Below are 21,319 nucleotides of genomic sequence, written 5' to 3'. Positions count from 1 at the left end.
CTGCTTTGAGTGGCGTTTGAGAGTCAAATCGAAGTCGATTTGCACTCCAAGGTTACGCGCTTGGCTAATGGGTTTAAAAACTCAAGCTAACTTCTCTTTAGTGTCAAATAACTTGAGTAACTTGAGAATAAACTTTAGAACAGAATAACTTGAGTTTTGTCTTCATGTAGCATGTACGAGTCGAACAGAAGAGGACCGGGGACTGACCCCTGGGGCACGCCACAGGACATTGATCAGAATCATTCGACTGTCGATCATAACAAAATAACGCCGGCCTTCTAAATAAGATTGTTTTACAATTACAACTCAGTTTTCCAGCCTATCCAACAAGTTGTTGTGGTCCACGATATCAAACGGTGCACTGAGATCCGGCAGAACCAGAACCGTCGCATATAGAAATTCCATCAGTGGTCCGATGCTACAATGTGCATCGTCACGATGCTACAACCGGAATTAAAGATGCGCTTGATTGGATTCGGAGCGAGCGTCTTCAGCTTCATCCACATGAGGATGATTTTTAAGAGATAAGTAGCGCGGGGACCTGTCACTTAGTGACAAACTTGATCGGGCAGATAAACGGGGTGACGATGAGCGTACTTGAAAATGCAAATTCCAGGTTCGGTCCATCCGTGTTCCATTTTATGTCCTATAATCTCTTTTCGTCTTCTGATCGGGTCACGGAATGTTAATTAATATCCCGTGACTTGATTCTATCTCTGCTAGACATCTTTTTAAGCGAAATATTATTATGACCTCCAGGTCTTACGATTTTTTTTTTTTTTTTAAGCAGAAGACGGTGTGGCGGCATAAGGCATTTCAGATTTTTCTTTTTTTTGTTTTTATGATTGTGATACAGCCGGAAAAAGTTGGTTGCCATGGCAATGACAATATTCTCGACGCACGAGGCGCTTATTTTAAACTCCGGGACATCTGTGCTGTTGCATTGAAGCTGCATGGTGTGAACGTGAGAAACTACATGGACAGTCCATGACGATCTGTCTCGAATCGCCTTGTTCAACGGAGAGAAGTGAGAAACTTACAAGAATAACACGAGGAGAGACGAGAGTTTCACACCAGCCCATCAGCGAGGCAGCCTGTTTGCAGTCCGAGGCAACGAGAGACATTCGAGCTGAAATCGCCCTCTTTGGGAGATATGCTAGCTCACAGTTAGCTTGTGAGTCACAGCGGTTCGGGGGCGGGGTGGGTTCTAATCTCGCGTTTAGATTCAACAAATACTTTTCCGAGGTGCGAATGGTCATCTCATTCGCTGCCCGTCATTTTCCAAGCTCATCTCTGAGCGGCAAAATGCTCAACCACTTTGGGTTGTTTGCTAGCATGTTTGCTAGCATGTTTGCATGCTAGCAAACATGTTTTTTTTTTCTTCTTCTTGCAAAGTCCTTGTTTCGCTAACAGTGGCGTGTGAAAATACTGCCCGTCGCGCCGTCAATAACATGATGATGAACATCAGTTGTTTGACTCGTCTGATGTTTACCGAGCGGACCGCCCGCGATGCTCGAGGACGCCGAATGACATCACCTAGACAAACAAAATGGCCAGACAGACTCGAACGCATCGATTAATCGCTCACATCCCGGATGTGGATTCCTCCTTAATTTCCTGGTTGAAACTCTTCGTGTGTTTACACAAATTTTATTGATCTGCGCTGTATAGACCGGATAAATCTGATTGTCGTCGTAAAAGTGCACGTGGCTGGGGAGGTGGGGGGGGTCATTAAGTAAGTTAATGAGGCACAGAGTTTACGACTCTGACTGCTCTTTCTCCGTCGAAGCCTTTTCACCCGCACTTTCCTCGCCGCCTTCATCGAGACATTGAAATCAGATTATTATTTGGAGATGAAGCCGTCAAAGTTATAAGATCCCGGCTTGAGGTGACTTTTTTGAGTTTGGATTTTTCAACAGCGCGATGTGCTCTCGGTCCTCGAGAAGGAGGAGCGCACTCGCGCGGTGCTCATTGTCACTGTTTATCTCTGAGCACTGACCTCACGTTTGGATGAATATAATCGCTCTCAACGCTGTTTAAATAAGCTGAAGGGCCTCCAAAGCCTCCCTCGCTTGCCGGCGACGTCCCAAAAAGCGAAGCAAGTCGGGGGGGGGGGGGGGTGCGCCAAGGGGGCGAAAACGTGAATAACGGCTCTTGTCATTGCAGTGGTGTTGAGCGCGGTTAAAAAAAATCTGCTTTGTGAAGAAATTCAGGCCTTTCCACAATATAGGAGGACATCCTTTTGGTAATTACACCGCTTATATAAATGATAGCGCAAGTACATTCTTTGTCAAATGAAAATGTTGGTGCTGGTATTTTAGAGAGGAAAAAGACTTTTAGGTGTTTGAGGCATCACTCAAGCAAAAAATTACGTTTCTTTTTCTCCGTAATAGTTGATTTGGGAGGGGGGGGGGGACAAACCTACATATTCATTCATTCATTCATTCATCTTCCGAGCCGCTTGATCCTCACTAGGGTCGCGAGGGTGCTGGAGCCTATCCCAGCTGTCTCCGGGCAGCAGGCGGGGGACACCCTGAATCGGTTGCCAGCCAATCGCAGGGCATACAGAGACGAACAACCATCCAAGCTCACACTCATAATTTAGAGTGTTCAATCAGCCTGCCATGCATATTTTTGGAACGTGGGAGGAAACCGGAGCACCCGGAGAAAACCCACGCAGGCCCGGGGAGAACATGCAAACTCCACACAGGGAGGCCGGAGCTGGAATCGAACCCGGTACCTCTGCACTGTGAAGCCAACGTGCTAACCACTGGACTACCGGGCCGCCCCAAACCTACATAATATATTCATTCATTCATTCATCTTCCGTACCGCTTGATCCTCACGAGGGTCGCGGGGGGTGCTGGAGCCTATCCCAGCCGTCTTTGGGCAGTAGGCGGGGGACACCCTGAATCGGTTGCCAGCCAATCGCAGGGCACACAGAGACGAACAACCATCCACGCTCACACTCACACCTAGGGACAATTTAGAGTGTTCAATCAGCCTGCCACGCATATTTTTGGAACGTGGGAGGAAACCGGAGCACCCGGAGAAAACCCACGGGGAGAATATGCAAGCTCCACACAGGGAGGCCGGAGCTGGAATCGAACCCGGTACCTCTGCACTGTGAAGCCGACGTGCTAACCACTGGACTACCGGGCCGCCCCAAACCTACATAATATATTCATTCATTCATTCATCTTCCGTATCGCTTGATCCTCACGAGGGTCGCGGGGGGTGCTGGAGCCTATCCCAGCTGTCTCTGGGCAGTAGGCGGGGGACACCCTGAATCGGTTGCCAGCCAATCGCAGGGCACACTTAGACGAACAACCATCCGCGCTCACACTCACACCTAGGGACAATTTGGAGTGTTCAATCAGCCTGCCATGCATATTTTTGGAATGTGGGAGGAAACCGGAGCACCCGGAGAAAACCCACGCAGGCCCGGGGAGAACATGCAAACTCCACACAGGGAGGCCGGAGCTGGAATCGAACCCGGTACCTCTGCACTGTGAAGCTGACGTGCTAACCACTGGTCTACCGGGCCGCCCCAAACCTACATAATATAGTATAAATATAAAACAAACATATTATATTGCTGATTACAAGAAAAAAAATTGCTAGTTGGTGTGTTCGCATTGTCATAAAACACAATTTTCCGACAGCCTTGAAAGATCAGTCAACTTCCTGTCAATTGTTTGCCGCACGTCTGGTTCTCTTTTCGCAAATCAAGAAAGTGGAGGTTAACCGAAGACTAAACTGCGCGTGGGTGTCCGCGCGAATAGTTTCTCGTCTCTCCATGAATTTCCCGTCCAAATTTTGAAAACGTTTGAAAGTCCGAAGTTAATCACCCCAGAAGGAAAAACTTCTTTCTGCCTCGGAAGAGTTGCGAGGAGCTGCGATTTGCTTCTATCAGAATGATTTTGATGTCTCGGCCGCCCACGTCGTTTTGTTGGAAGCTGTACCTTCCCGCGCATATTAGCCACATCCATACGTCCATTATCAGCGAGCGCTCTCATCACTCTCCATCACGCTAATGTCCCTGCCGATTGCGGCGGAGGGCGACGATTACGAGTCACAAATCATCAGTCCGGCGCCTACGGAAATATTACCGCTTTTATGATGCCGCGTATTAGCCCGGCGGTGATTCAACTCGTTTTTTTGGGGGGGGGGGGGCGTCGCTCCCCTCGCTTGGGTGCCGGCGCCTGTCGTGCAAGCCGTCGCCTTCGGGCCTGATTGGATGGATGGTCGTCCTCATAGATTTGCCATTTTTGTCTCTTCGGCACGTTTACTCTTCATCCCCCCCTGCTGGCCTGGATGCTAAACTGACCAGCACATCATATCTAAAATATAATTATAGGCTATAAACCTTGCGAGACCACCGGAGCACTGCTAACCCGCTGAATGCGGCCACTCCTACGTAAATATTACCGCTTTTATGATTCCGCGTATTAGCCTGGCGGTGATTTAACTCGTTTTTTTTGGGGGGGGGGGGGGGCGTCGCTCCCCTCGCTTGGGTGCCGGCGCCTGTCGTGCAAGCCGTCGCCTTCGGGCCTGATTGGATGGATGATCGTCCTCATCGTGTTGCCATTTTTGTCTCTTCAGCGCGTTTACTCTTCATCCCCCCCTGCTGGCCTGGATGCTAAACCGACCAGCACATCATATCTAAAATATAATTATAGGCTATAAACCTTGCGAGACCACCGGAGCACCGCTAACCCGCTGAATGCGGCCACTCCTACGTAAATATTACCGCTTTTATGATTCCGCGTATTAGCCCGGCGGTGATTTAACTCGTTTTTTTGGGGGGGGGGTGGGGGGGGCATCGCTCCCCTCGCTTGGGTGCCGGCGCCTGTCGTGCTTTGCCGTCGCCTTCAGGCCTGATTGGATGGATGATCGTCCTCATCGTGTTCCCATTTTTGTCTCTTCAGCGCGTTTACTCTTCATCCCCCCCTGCTGGCCTGGATGCTAAACCGACCAGCACATCATGTATAAAATATAATTATAGGCTATAAACCTTGCGAGACCACCAGAGCACCGCTAACCCGCTGAATGCGGCCACTCCTACGTAAATATTACCGCTTTTATGATTCCGCGTATTAGCCCGGCGGTGATTTAACTCGTTTTTTTGGGGGGGGGGTGGGGGGGGCATCGCTCCCCTCGCTTGGGTGCCGGCGCCTGTCGTGCTTTGCCGTCGCCTTCAGGCCTGATTGGATGGATGATCGTCCTCATCGTGTTCCCATTTTTGTCTCTTCAGCGCGTTTACTCTTCATCCCCCCCTGCTGGCCTGGATGCTCAACCGACCAGCACATCATATATAAAATATAATTATAGGCTATAAACCTTGTGAGACCACCGGAGCACCGCTAACCCGCTCAATGCGGCCACTCTCGCTAATTGTATTGCACATTTATGGATGCGTATCTCCGAATTGTCTTTTAATACCCAAGTTTTTAAATGTAACACTAAATATCAACCGGGGCAGCGTGTGCGTGGGAAAAATTACTTTTACGCGTCATAAAAATGCTGCTTACGGAAATGGGAATGTAATAACCTGTGTTAAAGGTTTCATTCTCATTTCGAGTGTTTTTCTTGTCCTATCGGAAAGAGAAAAAAAATTACAACCAAGCATTGTTGTTTGTTTATTTTTTATTTTTTTTACACAGAAGTAAAAAAAAAAGTTTCATTACCTCCACCGGGTTGTGTTATGGAAGAGTTTTACGTGCGGAACATTCAGCGGTTTTCGGTATCGGACGGTTTATAGTCGAAGGTCAGAGCGGCTTGCGAGTCATAACAGCACGGCGCTTAGCAAGAATAAAGCCGCGGTTCAAAATAGTGCGCTGAAGATGCTGCGTTGGCAAGGACGTTGAGTATTGATCACCTCAGGTGAGAAGTCGTCCATCGGGCCGGCGCTCCTGCTGTTTTATTCCACAAGATTATACTTTTGAGTACTTTCTCTCTGTGCGGCCCGCAGATGAATCGATACAAACGGTCAATAATGCCCGTGACATCTGTCGAATGGAACTCATGAAGCAACTCGTAAACTTAATTTTCAAATTAAATCGAGTAACTTCAGTTACTTTGAAAGTCATCGTTAAAGTGACAAAATGACATCAAAATGACTAATTATCGTCTTTAATTGAATGTGGCTTTCTGCGGCCTTCCTGATAAGATAAGATAAGATAAGAAGATAAGTTAAGATAAGATAAGATATCCTTTATTCGTCCCACACTCCGATAGATGCTCGTCTATCTGTTCATGACATCTCTCTTTTTCGCACATTTAGCCCGCGGCTGCGGCGATGGGCTTCACGGGGGTGAATGAGCTTCAGAGATGAGATGAGAGCGCCGCGACTTCCCCACCCGAGATTTGCGGGTGGGGGGGGGGGGGGGGGGGGGTCGAATTTCAAAGCTATTTTCGGCGTCCGTGTCAGGTACGGTCGCGTCAGCCGGGTTTTGACGTTATTGGTTGAAATGGGCTGGAACCGCTTGCCAATGTGATGTATGGGGGGGGGGGGGTTGTTCTGTGGGGTTGTTGTGTGAGTGACACCGAGCAAGGAGAGGCGTGAGGAGCAGTTTGAATGGATGAGGTTGTGGAGGTTCGTGTTCATTGGATGCATGTTGAACATCTCACTGGAGTATCGAAGGGCCACCCACAAAAAAATATATAAGATAAGATAAGAAGATAAGATAAGATAAGATAAGATATCCTTTATTTGTCCCACACTGGGGATATAAAAACATGAGCACTGTATGTGGAATGGTTACAATTTTTTTTTACCCCTTAAAATAAACGATTTTATGGTCGTACTTCATTGGCATTTGAGGTGGGGGGGGGGTAGTCCCTTGGAAAATATCCCTCCCCTTCGTTCTTTCCCCCCCCCGCCCCCAAACATTTAAGACATCCATCAGACAGGCCTTTTGCTGCGGGATGCACAAATCCGGCCCGATGATCGCTTTGTGTGAACCCTTGCGTCTCATTTCAAGAGCCCTCTCCTCAAGCTCAAGCATGTTTACACTCCGGCGAGCGTGTGCGCACCCCCTCCCCCCCCCCACTCCCGCCACCACCACCCCATCAGCCCCCCTCGCCTCTCCAGTGTGCCTCCGATAGCCGCACGTTTGCGCTTCCTTTTAAGGATTCATCGGCTATTGCCCGTTAACGACATGCGTGTAGCATCTGCGCAAACAGTTGCGTGTTCACCCGAAGGCCTTTCGACCCGCCAGGCGCAAAGGGTCACGTGGCGGAATTTAGCCCTCACGCGAAAATAAAGCGCCCACCCTGGCAGGTTGCTATTTCAAAATTTGGATTTTGAGCCTTCGGGGGCGGCCAACGGCGTTCCACGTTGACGCGTGGCCGTAAAAGAAACTTGAGGCTAATTTATCACGCGGCCGCTTTTGTTTTTAAAGAGGACGATGGGGGTATGTGCTGGCCCTCATCCAAAACGGCTGATTTACTGGAAGAGGAAGAAAGAAAGCGTTGGGAGCAGAGTCATCTTCAAGCATTCCGGTTTGACGCGCCCCCGTTTTTCTTTCCACGCGCCCGAGATATCTCTTCCTGTGATGCATACTTTGCACAGGCGTGCCTCGATGTCGTTGGGCGCCTTGCCTAAAGAGTTCCAGCAGCCGAGACCCACCGCAGAGGTGAGGATGTGTGCGGAATCCCAGGAGACTCCAATGCTGCCTGAAGCACATCCGAGTGTGCATTACGCTTGTCACCTGCTAGTTTAAGTCAAAATCACAGAAGACCAAGAAAGACCCTCAACAAAACAAAAAAACAGGACAATGGATCAATTTTTTGAAATGCAAATGAGTCGACCTAAACACATCCTGCTTGAAAAAACCCCCCAAAACTAGCCTGCTAGTAGCGGTCCCCATAAGGGACATTTCTGAATCTGTGTGTGTTGGATTCACCTGGCGCTTTAAGAGGGGCGGGGCTGATTTGAAGCTGAATTCGTTGTGTCGAACGGTGTCCAGATTTGTCGTCGATATGGACCAAAGTCACCGTACTCGACCCAAGCCGCTAGCTAGCAACGGCTAGTCAAGGGCCCCGTGCAGGGGTCGCCAAACGTGCTGTCGTTGCGGTGCCAAAAGCAGTTTTGTCATTCACGCCGGACCCCGTTTCGTTGAAAGGCCCCGGCTTGAATTGCCCGATTTTTCGTCCTTACGTCCGTTGCCAACCTGCTGTGACAGTCGAAGCTCCCGTTTGAAAACCCTGGAATGGCCAGGTACTGTTTGATCAGTTTATCCGGTGTTGTCTTGGTCTCATGTTGTGTGAAGAGTGTGATGAAGAGGACTGTTTGCAGAACAAGTGTAAGGATTTATTCAATTAGATGTGGGTGTGGGTGTGGATGTAATTTTACAAACAAAACAGGACAATGGATCAATTTTATGAAATGCAAATGAGTTGACCTAAACACATCCTGCTTGAAAAAAAAACCCCAAACTAGCCTGCTAGTAGAGGTCCCCATAAGGGACATTTCTGAATCTCGATGTGTGTTGAATTCACCTGGCGCTTTAAGAGGGGCGGGGCTGATTCAAAGCTGAATTCGTTGTGTCGAATGGTGTCCAGATTTGTCGTTGATAAAGTCACCGTACACAAACCAAGCCGCTAGCTAGCAACGGTTAGTCAAGGGCCCCCGTGCAGAGGTCGCCAAACGTGCTGTCGTTGCATTGCCAAAAGCAGTTTTGTCATTCACGCCGGACACCGTTTCGTTGAAAGGCCCCGGCTTGAATTGCCCGATTTTTTTTTTGCTGTGACGGTCGAAACTCCCGTTTGAAAACCCACGAATGGCCAGGTACTGTTTGATCAGTTTATCCGGTGTTGTCTTGGTCTCATGTTGTGTGAAGAGTGTGATGAAGAGGACTGTTTGCAGAACAAGTGTAAGGATTCATTCAATTAGGTGTGGGTGTGGATGTAATTTTACAAACAAAACAAAAAAAACAGGACAATGGATCAATTTTTTGAAATGCAAATGAGTCGACCTAAACACATCCTGCTTGAAAAAAAAACCCCAAACTAGCCTGCTAGTAGGGGTCCCCATAAGGGACATTTCTGAATCTGTGTGTGTTGGATTCACCTGGCGCTTTAAGAGGGGCGGGGCTGATTTGAAGCTGAATTCGTTGTGTCGAATGGTGTCCAGATTTGTCGTCGATATGGACCAAAGTCACCGTACTCGACCCAAGCCGCTAGCTAGCAACGGCTAGTCAAGGGCCCCCGTGCAGGGGTCGCCAAACGTGCTGCGGTTGCCAAAAGCAGTTTTGTCATTCACGCCGGACCCCGTTTCGTTGAAAGGCCCCGGCTTGGATTGCCCGATTTTTCGTCCTTACGTCCGTTGCCAACCTGCTGTGACAGTCGAAGCTCCCGTTGGAAAACCCTGGAATGGCCACGTACTGTTTGATCAGTTTTTATCCGGTGTTGTCTTGGTCTCATGTTGTGTGTATATATATCTGTATATATACATATATATATATATATATATATATATATATATATATATATATATATATATATATATATATACTTTGAGCTGAACCTAAATTATACCGTGCTGTCTAAATGACTCATGTCATGCATCTTGTTTTTGTTTTGTTTTTTTGCGCAAACAGTCTTTGCAGCTAGCTAACCGCTGTTAGCGGCATTCCACTGGCGGACATCCCCCGGTACCCGGCATAACCTCTCACTCTCATGAATATTCTTATGATTCCAGTTCCCCGCATTGTGTCGGTAGTGCAGCCAGCCCCCTTCCGTCGAGCCGCCGTCTGTTCCCGGAGCTGTCGGTGCCAGAGCGAGAAGCCTCTCGGCTCCACTAATCTGGATTTCAGCAGCAGCAGCAGCAGCGAGTCACCTCAATAAAAGAGCAACTCCTGGCTGCCCGGGATCATAAAAGAGAATAAACAAGGTTAGGCAGAATAATTACGCTGAGCCGCTTCCTGGTATGAAGGGACTGACATGACTTTGTCAGTCCGAGACACAAAGCAAATCCGTTAGAAGTCGCGTCTCGCACGTAATAACTTCCGTCGGACTCCAAAAAGGGGTTGCTTTGCACGACAGCGGCTTCCCCGGCGAGCAACATTTTCATGTATTTTACAAAAATTGAAGCTGAAGCGCGGCTAGGCGTAAAGACCGAAATATGTGAAAACTTGCAAACGACGCGGTGTTAAATAAATGATGCGTTACGCAAGCGCTCGGCGCGCGCTCCCCCCACCCCCGCGGGTCGGCGCGGAAACCGAACGTGCCAGCAACAAATAAATAAATAACAAACTTCACTCTTGCCATTTTCTTCTTGGCGTCACGACGGCGTTTCACGGGCGCATTGGTCAACCGAGTGATTAGGTGTCACGTTGTGCCCGAAGCGATGGACACAACAAAATAAGGAGGTGGATCCCCGAAAAAGCAGACACGTAAAAGGATTTTGTCAGAGAACAAAGGGAGTCTTTAATAACGAACACAAAACGACTGCCAGAGCGTCCTAATAAAGGCAGAGTAATCACCGACCAATGCGTAACAGGTGTGCGGGCGGCGGAGAGAAAGCCCGCCCCCTGCTGGCAAACACGGGACGTGACATTAGGCGGTGAAATACTCACACAACACAATATTTTGTGGGCGTATCCGATTCATGACAGGAATTAGTTTCACGTTTTTTTTATATTTGAGACCAAGGACAAAAGGGTGCAAAGACCTTCTTGGATGTCTTTCTAGTTATCATTCAAATTAACGACTCCATTTCCTGGGCCTGAAAACGAACTTTCTTCATTGCATGTGTCATGGTAACAACCCCCCCCCCCAAAAAAAAAAAAAAAAAAAAACTGATGTATTTTCAAATTCCCCAACAGGACCACTAAAAACTCCCTCAGGTGTGCTCAGTTAGCTTAGAGCGTGAAACGGAGCAGAACGTTGCTTTGAAGCAGCCATCTTGGATTTTCTCCCATTTTTAGCAGTCATGAGAAATAAGCAGAATATTTGTTCATTGAAGCACACACAAAAAAAAGGGAGAGAATTGCAATCGTATCCGTCACATCCAAATGTCGACTCGTCTCGCCGGCGGTGGGATGTGCCCGAGTTGATTGGCGAGGCTCATTTTCATCAAGAAATACAAAACAAAAAATGAAACCAAAGCGCAAATCGCACAACAATGCCAAGTGGTATCAAAACCGGTGAACGGAAATCTAATTAAGCCTGCCACGCATGTTTTTGGAATGTGGGAGGAAACCGGAGCACCCGGAGAAAACCCACGTAGGCCCGGGGAGAACATGCAAACTCCACACAGGGAGGCCGGAGCTGGAATCGAACCCGGTACCTCTGCACTGTGAAGCCGACGTGCTAACCACTGGACTACCGGGCCGCCCACAACAAAGCCAAATGACTGCAAAAAAGAAAACAAACAAAACATCATGTGGAATATTCCCACTCCTTGAACTCCCGACCTTGGGTTTTCCCTCCCGGTTTCACACCATAAACGTTGCGCCTTGGGTGCGCGGCGTGTTTGCCGAGCGCACGCCGAGAGCGCTCCGAAACGTGCTGCGATAAGAGCCTCCTTAACGGGGGGGCCATCGAGGCGAAGCGTGCCACTTGTCTCCAAGGCTAACGTTTCCAGGTGGTAATTGCTACGTGATAAATGTCTCCCATTCGCCACTCGAGAGTTATTTCTCCCCGAGGCACCAGATCGTAGAGAAAACGGGGGTTGGAGGGAGGGGGGGGGGGGTGACACACAATTTTCTCCGTTTGATTTGAACCGCGCCAATTCGCCAAACAAAATAGTTCCGGTGAAAGATACGCCGAATACTTCAGCAAAAGTCGTTTGGGCGTGACTCCGCCCCCGAGGTGCACCCGTGCACCAAGCGAAATCAATCAAGATACGGATGAGCGAGTTTGATGCGGATGACTCGCCCGCGCCGTCCTGACCTCAACCCGATGGAACACCTTCGGGGTGAGACGGAGAGCCCGGCCGGGCTGGGCTCGTCTCCTCCGACTGCACAAATGCGCCTCTGGGAGATGGTGGAAAATTCCAAGAAGCGCAACTTTCAAGACCTTGCGGGAGAGCCTTTTGCACAGGAGCATTTTCTTTAGAGATATTTGGTGATCATTTCTGCTTCATCAAATGACCCGATAAATTCGTTGATTACTTAATACATTATAATAATACATTAATTAATTATCCTGATTAATGAATTAATTAGGGCGGCCCGGTAGGCCAGTGGTTAGCACGTCGGCTTCACAGTGCAGAGGTACCGGGTTCGATTCCAGCTCCGGCCTCCCTGTGTGGAGTTTGCATGTTCTCCCCGGGCCTGCGTGGGTTTTCTCCGGGTGCTCCGGTTTCCTCCCACATTCCAAACACATGCGTGGCAGGCTGATTGAACACTCTAAATTGTCCCGAGGTGTGAGTGTGAATGGTTGTTCGTTTCTGTGTGCCCTGCGATTGGCTGGCAACCGATTCAGGTTCTCCCCGGGTCTACGTGGGTTTTCTCCGGGTGCTCCGGTTTCCTCCCACATTCCAAAAAAACATGCGTGGCAGGCTGATTGAACACTCTAAATTGTCCCTAGGTTTGAATGGGGGCGTGGATGGTTGTTTGTCTCTGTGTGCCCTGCGATTGACTGGCAACCGATTCAGGGTGTCCCCCGCCTACTGCCCGGAGACAGCTGGGATAGGCTCCAGCGACCCCCGCGACCCTAGTGAGGATCAAGCGGTATGGAAGATGAATGAATGAATGAATAATTATCTATTATTACTTAATTAATAATAATTATCTTGTTGTGCTAGGAAAAAAAAAAGACCAGCGTCAAAAATACGTTTACGGACACGGAAAGCTATCCCTGTGTTAGCAACCTTGTCTGTCGCTCGTGACTATTAGAAAAAAATAATAATAATCAGGCGACTAGCAACAAATCTAGCGACATTTTGTGTTTAGAAATTCTTCTAAAGCAAGAGAGGTTCAAGATGCACACCCACCCCAAAAAAATTGATCTTACCCCATTTAATTTCGTCAATGAAGTAAAATGGAGTAAATTCAACACACCGTTTTTTTTTTTTCAGTGTACCTTATTTATCGTAAATAAATATTTTGGCCCAATGAGGAAAAAGCGGATAATTTCCACGGTCCGCCTGATAGCCTTTCAAAGCAAAGTTGTTTGAAATCTCTCTCTACTCGGTTGTCATGGCGCTCGCATCCACAAATGTGATGTGTGCCTTGTCAACGAGTGATTAATCAGTGTGCACTTCCTGTGCTGCGATAATTTGCATCCTGTACAACGGCAGTTCTGCGCAGTTAACTCTGAATTAGCTTATGCAACCTGTCCCATTTTAGAATGAACTTTTTTTTTTTCTTTTCATGAGTCTTGAGTCATTCAAGTGGCTTATTTTCAACCCAGCAACAACACCATGAAGTCTTTCACCTGGGGGGGACACCACTAAAAAATTTTTATGGATTCCTGATGCTGAAAATAAAAACTGCTTTGCAATTAGCTGTAATTATTCTTACAATTCAAGTTGGATTTTATTGGGGGGTTTGACCGGTAGAAAGACGCACACTGAACAAAATGGTTTGTTGAATTTAGTTCATTTTATTTCATCAAGTGGTTTCATGAAATCAAATCATGTGGATCCAGATGCTTTTTTTTTTTTTTCATTCATTCATCTTCCGAGCCGCTTGATCCTCACTAGGGTCGCGAGGGTGCTGGAGCCTATCCCAGCTGTCTTCGGGCAGTAGGCGGGGGACACCCTGAATCGGTTGCCAGCCAATCGCAGGGCACACAGAAACGAACAACCATTCGCACTCCCACTCACACCTAGGGACAATTTAGAGTGTTCAACCAGCCTGCCACACATGTTCTTGGAATGTGGGAGGAAACCGGAGCACCCGGAGAAAACCCATGCAAGCCTGGGGAGAATATGCAAACTCCATACAGGGAGGCCGGAGCTGGAATCGAACCCGGTACCTCTGCACTGTGAAGCCGACATGCTAACCACTGGACTATCGGGCCGCCTGCTTTTTTTTTTTTTTTTTTTTTTTTTTTTTTTTTATTTTTTTTTTTTAGTCGACTCTACATGGACTTAAAAAAAGGCATGTCAATCTAGATAATTTTGTGGTGTGCAGCCCCCTTGACAACATTTCTTTCAGTGTAGGCTCGCTGGCGACAATTTTAGGTACACCTGCACACTGGATGAGCCATAATACTTGCCATTAAAAAAAATATATATATATATCATTTACCATTTTCAAGCTGTCAGGTAATGAGCAGAACATTTATTCTTATGGACCCCTACACTCCATTATACTTTGTTAATTTAATATTAATTTGATTTATGAATGTGTTCTTTTTTCCACATCATTTTTTCTCAGCTTTTGGCACCGCCGTCACACTAAGCTCCCTGCTTCTATTTGATTTCGACAACCATTTGTTGTTGTCACACGAGTGGCCACTATCAAAGTGTTTTATTTATACACTCTGTTGTGTGTGTGTGTGTGTGTGAAAATATCAGGGTTCACGCGGAGTTCAGCATGACCAACAAGAAGTCACCACAACTGAGCTACCTGAGCTGCAAGGTTGCCTTTGGGCTATTTGGGTTCTTTACCTGCTCAGTGGGAGCGCTCTCAGCTCCAAATGCCTTTCCCAGTGGGATGACTTGCCTCATGCATGTGTGTGTGTGTGTGTGTGTTTTTTTTTGACACAAGTCGCATCGTGTGACTGATTGTGCTCAATTGCGTGTGGCGATCATGTTTTTTTCCCTTATAATTTGAATGCACTCGAAATTGGGTATGAATGTGATCGCGGATGGTATTCATCCGTGTGTGCCCTGCGATTGGCTGGCAACCGGTTCAGGGTGTCCCCCGCCAACCGCCCGAAGACAGCTGGGATAGGCTCCAGCACGCCCCCGCCTCAATGATCATGTTGTGTGCGGAGAATTGTGGGAATTGCAGGCCAATTAGCATTGGGCTGACTCGATTAGCATTAGCATGCAGAATGGGTCGGTCACAGATCTAGCATTGTATTCACGTCTTTCAAACGCGTCTTCAGTTCAATGCATTACCTGCATTATCTTCACACGTATTCTAATATGGCATTTGCTGCTATTGTACCTGATGGACACGCATGCAGCCATCTTCAGCGTATTCAAATTTATTGTCACTGTACTCCAATTCTCCTTTGCTTGCGTTTAACCTTTCCGAGAACAAAGCGAAGTTAAAGTAGGTTTCGCTATAACTGCTCGGCAACGGATGCAAAACACACCAAGCAAAATTTGCCGTCGTTTTGCTTGAAAGGCACAGACATTTGAATGCAGATAGTAATTACAAGGCGAAACCAGGTGCCACTCTCCAATGCATAATCCAATTATCAAGAAACTGCTTTGGACAGAAAAAGTAACGTTTGTTATTGGCCCGGGCTTCCTTAAGTGACCCTCAAACTGAATTGCAAACACCACTTACGAGCCATTAGCGATCCAGTCTTTCACTGGGTGCGTTTTAGTGCCTACAGAGCTCAACCGGTTTCTTTAAATCATAGACAAACGCTGGTTTTGTTTTGAACTCAAATCCAGAGAAACGTGCCCAGCAAAATTGGAGAGTAAAAAAAAAAAAAAAAAAACGACCCAGTCTGTCCTCGTGGGCCCTTCCGGAGTGAACGGATGTAGACAAGCTGAGCTACAGTTTGACAAGATGGATCGATAGATTGATGGATGCATGGATGAAGCTCAGTGGTGGGTACCGCCACTGGTGCGCAGGCTCCCTCTAGTGGCAGACAAAAGAATACCTGCCTGAGTCCAGTTCACTTGTATTTAAAATGCATTGGAATTTCATTTTTAATCAGTACCAGCGCTTTTCTGACAATTTTTTTACCATAGGTCTTGGGGGAAGGGGGGGGGGGAATATAAATAAATAAATACCTGTGATTGAATGTGTGGAGTCTCAGAAGACATAAATATGGGATCATTTGAGATCATTTATTTCAGTGTAATGCGCAATGTATTTTCATTAGATCATTCTTTTCCTTTCCTTTCTTTAAACGTTGCCCGGTAATTTACAATAATATTAAATGTACTTTAGATGAATACAATTGCTGATTCAGACCTTCTGTGCTACCTATATCAAAATTCTTCATGACAGTGGCGCATGCTGGCACTTGGTGTAAAGCAGCATTGAGGGGCAATTTTATTTTATTTTTTTACAAATATTAAATCTAATGGAAACACAAACACATAGATTACAACATAAGAAGATAAATAATCCACACGGTCCACAATTGGTGTGAAGTGGCACAATATTATGAACAATGCTATGTCATGATAAAATGATCAATTATAAAAGCGGACAGCCGAAAGTCTATGAAACCGCTGACGGGGATGTTCTATTGTTGAAACTTTGTACAGCAAAATAATGAAATGTCAATGCGCTACTTTTGTAGTCACATCTGAACGATAAGTGTAGATTGAGAGGTAGGAATTTGGATGATATAATAAGGCTTGCGCAGTAATTTGCACAATATTGATTCTCAATACTGTATGTATGACGTCCAACATTGTTGCACAGTGTCCGGAAGTATTTATCTGACACGTTATGCAAGGGAACGGTATCAAAAATTAAGTTGGTTTCTACCGCCACCCGGCGGACACTTACCGCAACTGCACTTTGAAAAGAATTTTGCGTGCACTTGTTCGCGCACGACTTCCTTGTGTCTTACGCGTCTCTCCCTCGTCACTGTTTCTTTTCATCAGAACATGCCAGGACATAACGATGAGCTCCAACAGCACGGACTCTTCCGGTCTCTTCCTGATTTCCAACACCTTCCCGGCAGCGGGAGCGGCAGTCGGACTGTCGCCGCAAACCACTTCTTTCCATCAAGCGGGGACGGGACCATGGTTGGTTTTTCACATGACCGCCAATTCGTCTTCTGCGAATTCCCTCTTTAACTCCAGCCCGTCGCAAGATGGGAACGTGACGTCGGGCCCGGATCCTTTGGGCGGGCACACCGTTTGGCAGGTGGTCCTCATCGTCCTGCTGACGGGAACGCTCTCGCTGGTCACCGTCATCGGGAACATCCTGGTGGTGGTGTCCTTCAAGGTCAATCGCCAGTTGAAGACGGTCAACAACTACTTCCTGTTGAGCTTGGCGGTGGCCGACCTCATCATCGGGGTCATCTCGATGAACCTCTACACGGCCTACCTGGTGATGGATTACTGGGCCTTGGGGAACTGGGCCTGCGACCTGTGGCTCGCTATTGACTACGTGGCCAGCAACGCTTCGGTGATGAACCTGCTGGTCATCAGCTTTGATCGCTACTTTTCCGTAACCAGGCCTCTGACGTACCGGGCCAAACGGACGACAAAGCGAGCCGGGATGATGATCGGCCTGGCCTGGTTTGTTTCTCTGGTTCTCTGGGCCCCCGCCATCCTTCTGTGGCAGTACTTTGAGGGTCAAAGGACAGTGCCTCCCAATAAGTGCTACATTCAGTTCCTCCAGCAGCCCATTATAACCTTCTGCACAGCCATGGCGGCTTTCTACCTGCCCGTCAGCATCATGAGTGTGCTTTACTGGCGGATTTACAAGGAGACGGAAAACCGTTCCAAGGAGTTAGCCGGACTGCAGGGTTCCGGGGCCCGCGGCGGTGGCGCGGCCAGAAACGGCAACGGCGGGGTTGATCGAGCCCGTTTTGCGCGTCAAACCGGGAGTTCCAGAAGCTGCAACAGCTACGAGCTGACCAGGTTGTCCCAAAGAAAGAGCGCCTGTCGGGAGTTGGTGAGCCGCCTGCACTGCTGGCCCGGGGTTCAATCCTGGAGGCCTGGCAGTCTCCGGCAAGGAGAGCGGGATCCCGACCAAAGCAGCAGTGACAGTTGGAACAACAACGACAACGCGGTCTCACTGGATCAGTCGGGATCGTCGGATGACGAAGACTGCGCCGGGCGAGACGGCCACACTATTTTCTCCATCGTTCTCAGCCTGCCGGGCATAAAAGCGGCCGTCAACTCCCAGCTCACTTCCTGCGAAGACCTGGACCAAGCCTCGGAACAGGACCCCCTAAGGGGGGCGGAATACGACAGAGACGGCCTCGCAGCCGTCGCTACAAACACCGGCGCGGCCGCCGGCCCCGACGGCGCCAACGACTCTGCCAACAGCTACCACCAACGCTTCTGTTCGCGCAAAATCCAGTCCTTGCCGACCATGCGGGTGACCTCCAACCGCGGATCTCCGAACGACGCGACGGCCGCGCCCCCCGACTCGAGCGGCACCGACGCCAAATCCTACTCCGTTCCGATGTCTTTCAAAGAGGCGGCTCTCGCCAAGCGCTTCGCGACCCGAGCTCGGACTCAGATCTCCAAGAGGAAGCGTATGTCCTTGGTGAAAGAGAAGAAGGCCGCTCAAACTCTCAGCGCCATTCTCTTTGCGTTCATCGTCACGTGGACGCCGTACAACATCATGGTCCTGATCAATGCCTTCTCCGAAGCGGCCATTCCGAAAACCCTGTGGGCCGTGGGCTACTGGCTCTGCTACGTCAACAGCACCGTCAACCCCATGTGCTACGCCCTGTGCAACAAGACCTTCCGCACCACTTTTAAGATGATCCTGCTGTGCCGCTGGGACCAGACGAAACGGAGGAAGCTGCAGTTCCAGCAGAGGCAGTCCGTGGTCTTCCACAGGAGGCTTCCCAGAGAGTCCACGTAAAGGACAGGAGAGCGGCTTGATGCGTAAAACCAATAACGAAGAAGCATCCGCGGGCTTCTTTGGGGAGTTTTGTCCGAGGCACTTGCGCCAGAGCGATCCTTCGATGTTATGTGCTCGTGTCCGTGTGCATGCAAGAAGGGGATCCGGATCCAGAAACGCAAGACGGCGATCTCTTCTGGAAGAACTCTACCGATTCATGTAGGTTTGTTGATCTTCGAGGAAGCGGGCGGGACGTGCTTGAAAAAGGGCTTTAAACAGAACTGAACATCTTTTTCTTGTGGGCCGGAGCATTAAAGTGCAATTGACTCAAAGTGTCACACGGCGAGGGCTCGTCGCTTCTGAACAGTTTTCTCTTTGTCGTTAGCTAGATTTGTAACGTGCACCAGAGTCGAGTGCTTTTGCCTTTGTCAGCAAATGAAATCTGTAAATTTTTCACCAAAAGCCAAGACGTACCGTGCGTTGTGTTAACCGGGCCTCGACTTTTTTGACTGGCATGTTATTTTCTCTTTGTTTGTTTGTTTTTGGAATCAGATCTTCTGTGCATTGCCTTCCTACCTAAATATAACTTGTGTTAGATGGCATATACATTTTATTTTTGTGCTGCTCATCTGGAACTTTTGAGCCGGTCGGAAAATGACTCTTCTTCTTTTGAATATTGTGTGTGGCACCGCAGTCAGTGAGCCGCTGTTGTGATACAATGTGATTGTTGTGCTTTGGAAAACAATGGCCACGACGAGTACATCCGGTTGTGTTCATGTACTTGACGTCATTGTGATGATGATGATTCTGATACTGGTGATGATATTCTGTAAGTGTACTTTTACAGACCCCCCCACCCCCGCCCCGACCACCACCACCACACACACATACACACACACACAAATGTCGATTTTCTTTGACGCGACCTTTTTTTAACTTTCAACTGTAATGCTTTCGTCAGTTTGCGACGGAGCCATTTTTATTTTTTGCTTAGCTTCGGCGCTTGGGCAGCCTCTAGTGGTGAGAGGAGGACATAACGTGCTCACTGACATTTTCCGCTTGTCTGCCGCGCAGTTAGTTTCCCCAAGACGCAGTTTTGGAGTAAGTGACATTTTAATTCAGATTGTGTTTCTGTAATCGATTCAAATTTACCTCGGCAACTTGATAATAAGGTGTACGGTATTTCTATCATATGTATTGTATTTATAGATTTGTTGATTTTTAATCCACATAAGAACGTGTTCAAATCTATTGACTGTGTATAAAGTGTGGACAAACTAATGATTTTAAACTGCTGAGTAACCTTTAGTGGCAGCTTGTGAAAGAGGCCCTAAGTAGCACACCTCCATGTCGTAAATGAATGGTCGAAGGGGACACTGGCAATTTCACAAATGCTAAAAACGTCGCTCCAGCCATCCACCCATTTTATATATCGCGTAAAATGGAGCCTAACCTAGCTATTATCAGTCAGTTGGGAGGATGAGAAATATATAGATGATTTTCTTACCATTAAAAAAAAAGGGGCGGGGGAATGTGACGCGATGATTGACAGCTGCCGTTGTTGTATCCATCTTTACGTACAGTGTCTGCTTGCAGCAGCCTAATGTGTCACTTGTCATATTGTAGAAAAGCGTGGACGGGCAGCTGCCATTCTACTTTTATGTACCGTTTAGAGAGAAAAAAAAAGTTGTTCTATCAGCACTTCGTATTTGATATGCATTCAACACGGAGACTTTTTACATCGGCGGGGAACGTTTGTTCTCCGATATCGGGAATGTAAACATGGTGAACACAAATGTCTTTTTGTTACGTTCCGGTATGCCAATCATACTCGTCTTTAAAGTCAATAAATGGTGCAAAATCATTGTGGCACAAACTAATATTGTGTTATTTCCAGCAGTTATTTTATTTCTACTGGGGCTCCAGTCCCCTGGAGCTGTCACTTGCCAGTCTGGATGTCAAGTGAGAGCTCCGCTAGCTCCCTCTAGTGGTATTGTCGTGGAATTTGTGGTGTAATCGTGTATGTCGAGCATGACGATAGAGTCGCGGGGCGACGACGTCATGGTGTGCGTCGAGAGCGGGAGACGAGAGAGTGACAAGAGAGAGGATACACGCTTAAAAAAATAAATATATATATAAATATATATATATATACATATATATATATATCCATGAAATGTTTGTTTTCAAATATTAATATAGGTAACATTTTTATGAAACATATCTATGTTAAATCAATTTTTTTTTTTTAGGTGGTGTATGTTCAAAATAAATCAATCAAGAAAAATACGAACCACTGCACTAGATGACTGAATGTCATCGATGAATGAAAATAATCATTAGTTGCAGCCCTAAATATTTCTCTACTTTTGTGACATTTTTGTGTGGTGCGAGTTTTTCTCCGAATGCGTGGCTGGGCTCAATCAAGGGTTGGGAGACATTAGCCGAAGTCACTCCCGGCTGATTGGAGAATCACCTGTGTCACCTGCGTCACTCATCATCCGTCACTCTTGTGTCTTCCAAACGTCTTTCTCCACAATGTGACACAGCCCCACAACAAATATGGTCCCGTAATGTCTTTCTCCCACTAGCGTCGCGTTGTTCTAGCTAAGACCGCTGATAAAGTTAGTGGGGGCGGTGGTGGTGGTGGCAGCGGGCGGGGGGACGGGGGGGGGGTGTTCTAATGGGAG

At 47.8% G+C, this 21,319-nt stretch overlaps 3 protein-coding genes across 3 annotated transcripts in view; 1 reads left to right on the top strand and 2 right to left on the bottom strand.

Annotated features, from left to right (window-relative positions):
* The window catches only part of chrm3a (cholinergic receptor, muscarinic 3a), a 60,866-nt gene extending 40,357 nt beyond the window's left edge, over positions 1-20,509 (top strand). The window contains exon 3 of the mRNA XM_052079745.1: positions 16,706-20,509. Within this exon, the coding sequence (XP_051935705.1) occupies positions 16,725-18,650 (1,926 nt within the window). The 5' untranslated portion in view covers positions 16,706-16,724 and the 3' untranslated portion in view covers positions 18,651-20,509. The remainder of the gene's footprint in view (positions 1-16,705) is intronic.
* The window catches only part of fam13c (family with sequence similarity 13 member C), a 386,051-nt gene that overhangs the window by 178,690 nt on the left and 186,042 nt on the right, over positions 1-21,319 (bottom strand). The window lies entirely within an intron of this gene.
* rgs7a (regulator of G protein signaling 7a) overlaps positions 1-21,319 on the bottom strand; it is a 120,126-nt gene that overhangs the window by 5,322 nt on the left and 93,485 nt on the right. The window lies entirely within an intron of this gene.

The sequence above is a fragment of the Hippocampus zosterae genome, chromosome 11 (assembly GCF_025434085.1).
Source record: "Hippocampus zosterae strain Florida chromosome 11, ASM2543408v3, whole genome shotgun sequence".
Classification (NCBI taxonomy): Eukaryota; Metazoa; Chordata; class Actinopteri; order Syngnathiformes; family Syngnathidae; genus Hippocampus; species Hippocampus zosterae.
Note: the sequence above shows the minus strand (reverse complement) of the source record. Positions and strands in the feature narration are given on the sequence as shown.